The following is a 12,789-nucleotide window of genomic DNA, read 5'->3' on the forward strand; positions in this document are numbered from 1 at the left end:
TTTCAATTATATTTTAAGAAACAATGAAAAAAAATATTATTGTGGTATGTAGAAAATTACTTTTATTTCAAATTAACTGAACATAACTTTTAATTAACAAATTACATTTAAAAAGAAATCACACAAATCACTCGACATGATAAAACCTTATTAAATTTTTACAAGTCTTAATAGAATTTCAATGAAAATGCATAATTTGTATAAAAACTTCAAATAGGAAAACTTTAATCATACACAGTATTGAGTTTCATACAAACAATTACATTTAATAAATCTATTGATATGATTAAACATATCCACAAGAAGTTTAACCTTAAATTTAAAAATAAAGTACAATGAACTTAATTAGTACGATCTATTGTTATTGAAATGTTGCTGTCGTCTCATCAGCGGAGGAGGAGGCATTCTGTTAGGTGGTGTGATCGAAATATCGATATAGTCTCCGATACAGAACTTGGCTTGAGACAGTGTTTTGTCATCGTCTGTACCTTTTTGACCAGAACACGTTATTCCGATTTCCCTCATTCTGTAAGCTGGAGTTCTATTATCCGGATAAACAAGGGCAAAATCAAAGTAGGTTCCTTTACGTCGAGTTTCGGGATTGACTTCCTTTACGAGTGAGGTTAGCTCTCTGAGAGTGGCATCCTGCCATGTGTATATCTGTAGTTCATTTTGTGGTACGTTTCCTCTGGCATATTCAGCCGTAGAGTTATGTCGCCCCGTAGAGCAAAAAACTCTCAACAGTAACGGACATGTCTGAAAGTATCGTAATTATGTGTGATTAGTGGTGAAAAATGTAAATGAAAAATTAAGTCTAAAACAATGACATCTATGGATTTGACACAGGACTCATGTTCATACAAATTACATAGGAAACATAAAAAAAGAGAGGTTATGTTTTATCTCTGCAATATTCGATGGTTTTAGGTATCTTACCTTTTCTCTGTCCACGGGTTTCTCTGGAGGTTTCGTATCTTCGACTACCATTGACTCTACAGCTGCCATTTCCGAGGCAAAGTTCGAAGAAAATCAGCGAAACGTCAAACGTACGGACGCCGGCAACGCGATCGACAGTTAACTTGACAATCTAAAACACGACCATATATTTTGAAGAAATTTATTTATTATAAAAATATCGAATCGCTATAAATATACGTATCACACTATTTTTTAAATATTGATCAAATAGATGAATAAATTCATGATCATATTTCTATTATATAACTGAAATAAAAACTAAATTTATATTTATAATTTATATTTATTAACATTTTCAATATCCCATTAAAGGTCTGTTCATACTTAACAGCACTGCACGGTTTCAGCACTGCACGACTCCGTTTCAAATATGTCATTTTATTACATTTCTATTCATATCTACCTACACGTCACGGTCACGTCATGTTTACAGCACTTTGGCCGAGTGCAAGGCAAAATCGGCTTACTTATACATTACAGGCCATGACGATACGGTGCAATATTGCTTACGTCGCATTTTCGAGTACTTACAATATGAATGCATACACGTGCATTCGTAGCTACGCGTCAGAATACAAGTCAGCAAAAATGTTTCGGCGTTTATCGAACGAAAAATTATGTATAATCGCGTTGTTGTTGGAAGAAGAAGCTCAAGAAGGCAATAAAAAAGCACGGAGGCGTTTTGATGTGCATCCCATGTTAAAAAATAGAAAAACCGGAGGAGAGTTTTGAACACTGTATAAGGAGCTTGTGGATGATGATGATATGAACCGATACCAATTTGAAACAATACTGGATAAAATAAAAACACAAACCACCAAAAATCTACAAAATTTAAGGAAGCATTGTCAAAGTCATTGTCAGCGCCAAAACCATGTCGAAAGATTGAACAGCTGTCAACTGTCACTATCGATAATTGGTCCAAAACAGCAAAGCGGCAGACTCATGGCACGTAATTCGCGTGTATATCTCCATGATGGCCAAAAAGACGGATACGATACGTTGACGGATGTTGCTGTAAAGTATGAACAGGAAATATCGGGTACTGCTGTAAGCCTGCCGTGCATAGATCTAGAATAGACTGGAATACATCTATGCTGCCGTGGCGGAAACGTGACGGTTGAAATGAACATACCCATACAAAATGTACCAAAGAATACTTTTCGTACGGCCGGATACCTGCTGAAGTCGGTACGTGCCGACTAGGTATGAACAGACCTTAAAGCACTAAATACCTACTGTCTGTCTTTTACATAACTACATACCTACATAGTTAAATTTTTAGCCTTCATCATTTTACCTACCCATAATTTATTTTTCTCTTTTCAAATATTATCCATATTCGCTGCATTCTATCAATTAGATACGTTTTCTTATCTAAAATCAACACTCAAATATATTGATCTTTAGTAATATTTACAAAGCTAACGATTTCATGAGACCGTTGCTAAGAAACATTTTCATTGTTTGTATCATTAGACTCACTTGAAAAATTCAATTGACGTCAGCTGATTTCTTCAACCTTTAGGAAAAAAGAAATTTAGTAAAAATGGTAGGTAGAAAATACTTATCCATGTATTTACAATAAAATCAAAATATTTATATTTACAAATTTATTGTATTTGAAATAATTTTTTCAGCCACCCAAGAAAGTAAAACAAGGAAGTGGTATAGCTTTTATCATTCTATATATGTATTATGTAAATAATATTATTGGTTATAATTATAATAAAACATATTTTGAAAAATTTTAAGCCGTAATTATCGATGGAGTGGATACATCGGAGATGACCAGGGAAAAGTTAGAGCAATTTACAATGCGTGTAAAGGAAGAACTAGAAAGAGAAAGAGAAGAAAGAAATCTTTTTCAATTAGAAAGAGATAAAATAAGAACATTTTGGGAAATTGCCAGAACAGAACTTGACGAACTTAGAGCGGAGATCCGGTATACATACATATTATTATATAAAGTTTTGTTGTAATAAGAATATAACAATTTTTGAAAATTGCATTAGAATATTGATTTCAGTAACAAAGAGAGAGAAATAGAAGAATGTGCTGAAGCAAGTGAAGCTGCTGCTAAACATCATAATCAAAGTATAAAACATTTGGCCTATGAACAAATGGGGGAAAGATGTGCACTTAGAGCTGATGCCCAAGCAGCATTGCGAAACGCTCATGCAGAATATGCTTCACGTGAAGCAGAATTATTGCGTGATAAAAGAGAACTTCGCGCCCAATTGCGAGAAAATGAATTAGCTACCCAAGAAGAAATCCGACGTATAAAACTTGTGGGTACCCTGAGAAACATCAACTCTCATTAAATGAACTCTCTGTTTCTATACTTGTCTCATTGTCTTAGTACTAGGAACATCATGGTAATCATTTCAGAAACATTTTTTAATATATCTACTATGTTACGACTTATCTTAACTTTTAATTCAACATTTAATAAATGCAAAATAATTATTTTAAATAATAAAATAAAATGAATTACAAATGTTTTGATTTCATTACATGCATATATATACATGTAGCTGTAATAAACATAAAATTAATTATCTTATTCAAAGTTGATAACAAATTATATTCAAGTATAGAAACGAAGAGTTCATTTTAATTGCTAAGCTTTTTTTATACTTTTAAAATTGAAATTTTAAACTTATATTACAATGTTTCATCTATAAATAGCTACATCAAGAAGAACTAAGCAAAGTTCGAGAAGAATTTGTTCAAAAAACTAAAGAAATTGAAATTTCAAATGAAACAAGATTAGAGAAGGCAGTTGAAGATCTTAAAATTGCTAGAAAAACAGATTTAGCCGAAGTAGAAGAAAGAAAAAATAAGCAATTGGATGATTTAGTCAAAGGACATGATAAAGCATTTACAGACTTGAAAAACTACTATAACGATATAACTTTGAACAATCTTGGCCTCATAAATAGTCTCAAAGTATGTTTTCATATTTCATATAATATGTACTTATCTACCATTAAAATGGTTAAAGCTTTGTGTTTATGTGCGAAAATTGACTTATATTTATCCAATAGACTCAAATGGAAGAAACACTGAGAGCAAAAGAGCGAGCAGAAAAAGTGGCTGCTGATGCAATTGCCGAAGGAAAAAAATTAGCTGAGCCACTCAAACAATCACAAACTGAAGCAGCCGATTTGAGGAAACGTTTTCATTATCATGAACGTGATCGTGCTGCTCTTGCTGTATACATTTATATACAAAAATATATACCAAATGATGAACATACTTATCCACTATTACATACTATTGTTTTTCAGAGCAAAACAAAGATTTTATCTACTTTAGAAAAACAGCACATGTCCCTAAAATGGAAATATGAAATCCTTAATCAAAGATTTGATCAAGTATGTTGAAATTAGATACATATAAATGATTTATTGTTCGTATTTTTAATTGTTGAAAATATAATTATATATTAAAGGTTGTTTTGGAACGTGATGATTTGAAGAATAAATTTACACAGGCAATATTGGAACTGCAACAGAGAGCTGCATTACGCGGAGCGTTGTTAGAACAGAGACTTTTATCGACAGTGTAATGAATCAAGTTTAACCTTTAAAATGTGGCTCATAAAATTTATCATATTAAATTTTTTGTAAGCATATAAAAATTATTTTACTTTTTTAATTCAATATATTTACAAGTTCATATTAAATAAATCTAAATCAAAAAAAGAAAAACCGGATGGTAATATGTACTTATTTAATAGGTAGGAAAGAATTGATTGCATTTTATTAAGGTAATTATTGTAACATTACTTTTTGAAATAAAATATAGCAAAATCTTTTAGAGCTAGATATTATTTACTTTCCATTTAAAATATTCTTCATTATTTCTAACATGCAAAACGTTGACTTTTCAGTTATACAAACTAATCAGAATTAATTTAAAAATCTATGTAATAACAAAATTTTATATTTCAACAGCAATTCGTTAGTTTTGATGAAAAAAGTGTCTTCAAAAAGAATCTATTCAGAAGAATATCAATACACAAAATTGCTGGCATTTACCATCTGATTAATGTTTTCATATTGTATGTTTGTTTAAATATTGTACTTTATTAAGGATGCAATTTACATAAAAAATCAATAAACATTTTTATAAATTTAAGTTATAATTTCAAAAGTAATAAGAAAACATTAGTTATTAAGCATTCAATAGTTTTTATCTCTTGAATTTTGAAGTTACTCAATAAGAAATTTTAATTTTACTGAAAACCTTTGGTGTCTTCGATAATGCTTCTGATTACATATAGTTGATATAAAGGCTGCATTCCTGAAATTAATATATGTAAATATTATATAAAATATAAAAATATAGAAAAAAATACGAAATAAGAGAAAATACCAAAAGAAGAAAAACAATAATAAAATATCTGGAACGGTAAAATAATAACTAAAAGAAAACAAAAATATTGAAAAGATATTGGAAAAGAAGAAAAACAAACATCCAGTAAATTTAAGAAAGACATCTAGTTTGTTTTTAAAAATATTAAGGGTTTCAGAACTATCAACATTATTGGGAAGACTATTCCAAACTGTAACCACTCTGTTTTGAAAAGAAGGAATCTCTGATCAATTTATTCCATTTTTCTTTTTGGAGTCTGAGAGTGTGACCTCTAAGATTAGTGTTTTCATTGAACGTAATGAGTTTGGACATAGAACAATTAAATTGATTTTATTATTAAAAAACTTCGATTAAGACGCCTTTTATTCTTTTCGTCGACAGTGTAGTGAGATTCATTATTTTCAACCTTTCGTTATAAGAAACTGATTTAACTTCAGAAGGTATTTTTGTAATTCTCGATTTAGACACCATTAAGTATCTAAATCTTTTTGCAAACAGTTGTTACCGTCTGTATTAGCGAGACAATAAAGTTTAATGTCATTATGGGGGTAGGACGAATGAGACGACTGTGTTGGTAATGCACAACTACTTATTTCGACAGCCGGGGAGGAAGTAAATGCTTACCGGCGAAGCACTGGCCAACCAATGGTTTTACAGCCAGTACCTCGGGGCTGCCACATCATCATCAATAATTGAAAAAATATAAAAAAAGTATTTGCAACCAATGTTACGAGCAACTGCTCGCAACGACCGTTCTTCGTTTTTGCGACCAATTTTCGTGCGACGGGAGATCCGTGCGAGCGATGTATGTCCAGTTGATTTTCCTTATTCAATCAACGGATATATACTCAGAAGGGTATCGAAAATTAGGGATTTGGGAGTCATATTAAACTCTGAGCGTCGAGGGCTCTGGGGTTCGTCATCCGGTCCTCCAAATGCTTTATTTCTGTTAAATCATGCAAAATACCATATTTTCCATACGTAAGAAGTATTGTTGAGCTTGCATCCCAAGTCTGGAACCCAGAGTACTCTGGTGCAAGGGACAGATTGGAGCGCATTCAGAAGAGATTCTTGAGGTACATCGGCAGCCGTTTTGGATTATCCTATGCATCCTATGAAGATGCTTGTAGGTGTCAGGATCTGCTTCTATTTGTCAAAAGAAGGGAGATAGCTGACATCTCAACAACTTTGAACATCCTCAACAGCTCGATCGACTGTCCTCAATTATTGAGCAGACTATCATTGCGTGTGCCTAATAGAACGTCCTTTACGTGCCTAATATATTTACAAATTATGGAAGAAGCTCATTCATCTGATGTGCAAGCTTCACCGACAACACACTCATTTCTACAATTTCTATGTTTGACTTATTTAATATTAATGCTATACAAGCTAGAGTGATTGTTAAAAATTTTTTTTTCGATGATTAATTTTATTGAAAATTTACAATTTTGATTATGAATTTTTATTATATTATTGTTTTTATTATATATTATTTTTTTTATCATACTGTTATCGTTTTATTATTCTTATTATTTTGTTATTTTTATTATATTGTTATTTCTATTTTTTTTTGTTTTCTCTAATTATCTTACTCTATTGTTATTTTTGTTTTTTATTTTAAATGTTTAAATTTTTCTTTTTTTTACCTACATATATGCGAAAATTCTTAATGGTTTTTCTTAAAATAATTATGTTTGTAGGCGGGGGTAGGTAGTGTTGACCGTATCCCAGCCTAACGAAACACTGTTGTGTTTGTTTGAATAATTTATTTTTATTATTTAGTTTGGGTATACAAGTGTATAAATATGTTATTGAAGCGGGTATGTTCTGGAAGTTCTCTAAGTGACTGGAATCGGTAGAGTTCTAGAAGTTCTCGATGCAGCTGGATTCGGTTGAGTTCTGGAGCGGTTCTTCCATGTTGGTTGTTGCAGGTTGAGTGAGTCTGGTTCTGTTGCTGGTCGGCTGCTTCTAGCTGACTGGTTGTTGGTGTAGCATGGTCTGTTACTGGATGTTGACTGATGTTAAGCCCGCTGTGCGAGTTTATATAGTAATCCGCTGTATGCGGCTCGTGTGCAAGAGATGCGGTTCGTTTCGTTTGATTTGTTAGGGTGGAATATTCTCGAATATGTGGCGTCGTTCCACTCGATTTAGTTTTTATCACCCTTTGTTCCAGTGATGTTTGTTCAATGGGTTACAATGTAGTTGTTGTTTGTACAGCTGCACTTTAATGGATGCAGGTGTTCTTCGATTTCGCGTCGTTCCGCTTGATTTGTTAGGGTGGAAGTTTCTCGACTCGAGATGACGTCAATGGTTGAGCGTGACAAATGTATCCTCCGTCGGAATAGATGTTTCGATTGCGGTGACGAGATTCCTACAATATGTTAGATATGCAAAGTATGCATTATTATATATATTTAGTGGATATGGAGGATGAACGAATGAGACGACTGGCATGTTAATGCACGTGTTTATTATATGACAGCTGAAGACAGAGTGAGTAGTAGCTCTCCGAACCCAGCCGAGTTGGTTCCCACTCGCAGGAAGGCAACCAAACTCGACCATGTCGTATAAGCGAGCCGCCACAGTGGATAAAACAGACTTATGCATCTAGTGAATCGGGTATGGATATTAAAATTAATTAATCAATAAAATAAATAATTTAAAAAAATGTCAATTGGCGATGGCGCAACACATTAATTCGACGATCCACGTCTGTGGAGCTAAATAATGAGATTTGAAAATGCCGTCTTGAAGAAGAAAGGGACAGCGAGGCGTGGCGCAAAGCGTGTGGTAATGTTGTGTAGTGGAGGACATGGGCGTGTAGCGGGGCGCGTTGGGGCAGCTGTCAGCGGGTCCGTGGGTGTCACAGTCAGTCGCGGTCGCTGTAACTGTCGCTGTCGTCGTCGTCGCTGTCACTGTCGCTGTCGGCATGGCGGCGCCGGGGGCGGACGGGCAGCCGACGGGGGCGGACGGCGATCCGCCCCACTCTCCCCTGCCTGAACCGCTGGAGGAGGTGGAGGTGGGGGGCGCGGACGGAGCTGATGGAGCTGATGGAGTGGACGGGGCCGAGCCGGAGACGGAGCCGCCCTTCATCAACCAGGCGGACGGACTGCCGAACGTGCCGCCGCACCTGCTGAGGCTGGCCGCGCTGCGCTCCTCGCCCGACCCCGAAGCCGACGCAGAGGCTGATGCGGACGTGGACGAGCTGCCGCGCTCGCTCATCGTCACCAACGTGGACGCGGAGGTGTTCGCCGACGAGCAGCTGAAGGCCGAGCTGGAGGAGATGTTTCGCGAGATCGACGGCGAGGTCACCTTCCACTGGCTGCGCAGCTTCCGGCGGCTGCGCGTCAACTACGGGGGCGCCGCAGCCGCCGCCACGGCCCGCGTCCGCCTCCACCAGACGCCGTTCCGCTGCGCGCGCCTCAACTGCTACTTCGCGCAGCCCGTGTCGCCCTGCGCCGCCCCCACCCTGCAGCCGCCGCGCCCCGTCAAGCAGTTCCTCATCTCGCCGCCCTGCAGCCCCCCGCTCGGCTGGCAGCCGCGCCCCGAGCACGAGCCGCTCGTCAACCACGAGCTGCTCGAGGCCCTGCAGGCGCTCGCCCCGGGCGACTCGCACCAGCTCGTGCCGCCCCACCCCGAGCACCCCGCCATCGTCGTGCACGCCGTCGCCCTGCCGCCGCCCCACCCCGCCCCCACGCCCACCCCCACACCCACTCCCACTCCCACCCCCACCGACTGCCAGTGATTCCGACGCCGACGCTGCCGCTGACCCCACGCCCGCCCCACCACTCTCTTGACTTTCGACTGTCTTTGAAATCTCACTCGGCACCGATTGATACACCCATACCCGACTGAAATTTTTGTCTTCATTTCTTTTGTTTTATTTTATTTTATTTAAATTGGCACACATACAAAATAAACTATAGAAGAAAGCTGTACAGTGAGGCGAAAAATATACAAATATAAATGAAAATATTAGGTTAAAGTGAGAACGCTCGACAGGAAAAGCGGGGCTAGATGTTGGTTGTGCCATTATGCCAGCGACAGACATGTGATCAAATAAGTGTTCACATGTGTGGCACGGGCATTTGCGGTCTCCGTGACTTGACAGAATGTTAAATGACAGAAAACACAAATATCGGAAGGCAAAGATCAAAAAAAAATGGTGCATGGTAAACGGTACATACTCACTTAATTTACGTGAGCAGGATACAAGAGGAACAGGCTTTTCCTCCCGTATTAATGTGCGCGCGCAGAATACGGGAGGAAAAGCATGTTCCTGTTGTATCCTGCTCGCGCAAATTAAGTGAGTATGTACCGTTCACTATGCACCATTTTTACTTTATCTATGTACGTAGTAACAATAGATGAAGTTTTGTGATCATGCGAAAATTCGAACTCGAGATTTTGACTGATTCGAACTCAGAATCGATCACTGATCACGTTTTCATGATCTAGAAAAATTGTGTGTCTGTGTGGGTGTGTATTTTGGGGATATTTTTAACACCGTTAGTCCTATCGAACTGAAACTTAGTATCGGTTACTGAAATTCTTATCGACACGACGTAAATTTTTTTCAAATTTTTAAGTTGACCGGAAATGGTACCTCGCCTTATAGGTGTCCTCTTTTTTTAAGTTTTTGAATTCAATTATCTCCCAAACCACTAATTGAATCGGACTGAATTTTTTTTAAATATAATACCAATAATAATTTTTATAACCTCATATTTTTTAAATATTTCTATCTGAACCGGAAGCAGTACTTTTACTCTAGAGAATCGAAGTTTTTTATGTTTTTTTCAGAAACCTTTTGGTTTATTGAACTGAAATTTCATATCTAGAAGTTTAAGTTTAATACCAAGTTAATTATAAAATTTAGTTAGCATCCGTCAACCGGAAGTAGCAGTTTATTTTTTTTGATCTTTCGATTTTCGATATTTGCATTTTCTGTCATTTAACATTCTGTCAAGTCACGTAGACCCGGGCATTTGATACTATTGTCACATATTTGATCACTTTAGTGCGCTTTGCCGTTCCGTGTCGGTTTTTTAGCGCACGTCGACGGGATAAAAGTCCAAATGTTTGTGTGCCTGCCACACTGCGCGAGCCTAGTTGATCAAATCTTTGAACATATATCTGGCATGTACATCAATATGTGAGCAAAGTCTTCAAAGATGTGATCACTTCTTTGAACTCATGTCTGGCACCGACATAATGGCAACCAACATCTAGCCCCGCTTTTCCTGTCGAGCGTTCTCACTTTTACCACATATTATATTCCACGTACAGTGAGCACCACACGGTAATATAAAAAAAAACAGAAAAGAAAAATTACACAAACATATTAAAATTAATTAATAATGAATGACAATGAAGGTGGAGAAGCCAACCAAGCACAGATGTGCTTCTTCACATTAGCCCTAAAAGTACTGAAAAAGTCTGCATAAAGGTCGGGACAATCATCCATACCATTGTAAAGGGTGTCACGACAAATCACTCACAGACTTTACAATCAATATAAAGCATTGTCTAAAATATTCAATATAAAGCATTGTCAAAAAAATGAATATGGGTAATACACTCTGTTGTCGTCACTAGGGATTACAATACCGAAAGTACCGATACCAGTGGTATCTTACTACCGGTACTACAAACTGAATAGAAACTTTTGAAAATCCGCGTATTTATCAAAATAATTGATCTGACTTTTACAAACGATTGCATAATTTACACGTTAATTTGAACTCTATATGATTTGATACATGTGTCATTGCATCGATCAAAAACTATAAACCGTTGGGTGTAAAGTCTGTGAGTGATTTGTCGCGGAACCATTGTAAGGCATATACGTGCGATTGCACTATTAAATGATGTGTTGTTATGACAAATTGATGGGTATAAAAGGTTTTTACATCTGGTTAATCGGACATTAACGTTAAAATTGATTTTCTTACAATTAGAATATCTGATTTATCTTTTGACTATATGTAAATCATAATCGAGGCCGAACTTCTACCGTTCGAAATGTTTCAATCTATAACATGTTAGCAAACTCTTTTAGCGACCTTTCACTGTTCTCGTTCCTCGATGCGGCTTAACATAGAAGAAATATTATATCCCCTTTATCTAGTGATCCAAAACATTTTTATTTTTTACAAACCTCCTTTACGTTTCACATAAAGACGTCTTTTTTTATATCTCTTATTGCAAAATTTACCTCCTCGTGGACTCTTGTAATAGAAAAAGTCATCTCCATCGGATCGTTAACATGCGTACTTAAGCCAGGTTTTATTCGAGCAAATGTTTACAGTACTTACGTCGGTTATTATTTATAACTTATTGCTAAGATATTTAAATACGACTTCCTGAATAAAGACGACCGAGATAAAATCTGCTACTTTAAAAGATCCTATTTATACAATTGCACAGGAAGAGCTTACGGGAATTAGAAATGGTGTTTACATAACGATCTTAGGTAGATATGTAATTTGAAAAGGCCTTGACAATTATGAGGTTGAAAAGTAAAATTTTGTCCATTGCTTTTTTTATCGTTAAGTATATATGTACGTAGTTGTTACTAAGAAAAACAATTAATTGATAAAATAAGCGACTCATTGCCGATTCAGTACCATTTATATTCCATTTGCCAGCTATTATTATTTATATCATTTTCATATTACTATAAATTAAGGCAAAGTTTTCAAAATAGATTATTTATTAATCATTATCTCTATATATAATTTAATATTTTTTATGCCATTTTTTAAAAGTATGCATTCAAATATTTTATTTTATTTTGATTTTAGGAATTTTTTTCATATTTCCCAATATGAATATTTAATTGATAATTTTAAATCGCATTTTTCAATGTTTTCCATTACGTTAACTCGGAACTATGTAAACACGAATATTGTAAATATACAACAAATCAATCGATGCTACACATTAAATGTTAAAGAATCAGTAAAAATCCTCAAAACAGACAGTTGAAAGTCAATTGTACGTTTAATTGTAATGTTGCATGTCAAAAATCTCACTTTAATACAATACATAATATGAATTACTATTATAATCATCGCAGACAGTGCGATCTCAAATTCCAATTGAAATTGATCGATATTCAAGTAACAAAGTCAAAGTCTCAAAATAATAACACGCTCAATCTGTCGTCTCGTTTATCGTACATCGTCACTGTTTACTTGAATTCCGAACAATCATAATCGGACGTTGAATTTTCATTACTACATTAATATACATATATTATATTTAAAACACTATCTCAATGTTTCAGTGTACTATTTACTCGTGTCACATTCAAAGTGTCCCGTCTCTATGTGTGTTGTATGTGTGTGTGTATCCCCGCATGCAACTCGTTAATAGTCTTAATGTATACTACAATTCATTGTACGGTAAATATGCGAATAA

At 35.9% G+C, this 12,789-nt stretch overlaps 3 protein-coding genes across 3 annotated transcripts; 2 read left to right on the plus strand and 1 right to left on the minus strand.

Moving 5' to 3' along the window:
• Positions 1 to 38: 38 nt before the first annotated feature.
• On the minus strand, positions 39 to 1,087 carry Bin1 (histone deacetylase complex subunit SAP18). The gene is made up of 2 exons (XM_077431386.1): positions 937 to 1,087; positions 39 to 756 (listed from the first exon to the last, which is right to left on the minus strand). The coding sequence occupies exons 1-2, from the start codon at positions 1,003 to 1,005 to the stop codon at positions 346 to 348; spliced, it is 480 nt and encodes a 159-aa protein (XP_077287512.1). The 5' UTR covers positions 1,006 to 1,087; the 3' UTR covers positions 39 to 345.
• Positions 1,088 to 1,865: 778 nt separating this feature from the next.
• Positions 1,866 to 4,808, plus strand: Gas8 (Growth arrest specific protein 8). Its single transcript, XM_077431385.1, has 9 exons — positions 1,866 to 2,184; positions 2,458 to 2,530; positions 2,619 to 2,646; positions 2,734 to 2,923; positions 3,008 to 3,269; positions 3,670 to 3,930; positions 4,029 to 4,196; positions 4,272 to 4,358; positions 4,436 to 4,808. The coding sequence occupies exons 2-9, from the start codon at positions 2,528 to 2,530 to the stop codon at positions 4,550 to 4,552; spliced, it is 1,116 nt and encodes a 371-aa protein (XP_077287511.1). The 5' UTR covers positions 1,866 to 2,184; positions 2,458 to 2,527; the 3' UTR covers positions 4,553 to 4,808.
• Positions 4,809 to 7,128: 2,320 nt separating this feature from the next.
• Positions 7,129 to 10,667, plus strand: sra (RRM_RCAN_like domain containing protein Sra). The gene has a single exon (XM_077431390.1). It carries the CDS (start codon positions 8,294 to 8,296, stop codon positions 9,107 to 9,109), a length of 816 nt encoding a protein of 271 aa, XP_077287516.1. The 5' UTR covers positions 7,129 to 8,293; the 3' UTR covers positions 9,110 to 10,667.
• The last annotated feature ends 2,122 nt before the right edge of the window (positions 10,668 to 12,789 follow it).

This window comes from Arctopsyche grandis, chromosome 5 (genome assembly GCF_051622035.1).
Source record: "Arctopsyche grandis isolate Sample6627 chromosome 5, ASM5162203v2, whole genome shotgun sequence".
NCBI lineage: Eukaryota > Metazoa > Arthropoda > Insecta > Trichoptera > Hydropsychidae > Arctopsyche > Arctopsyche grandis.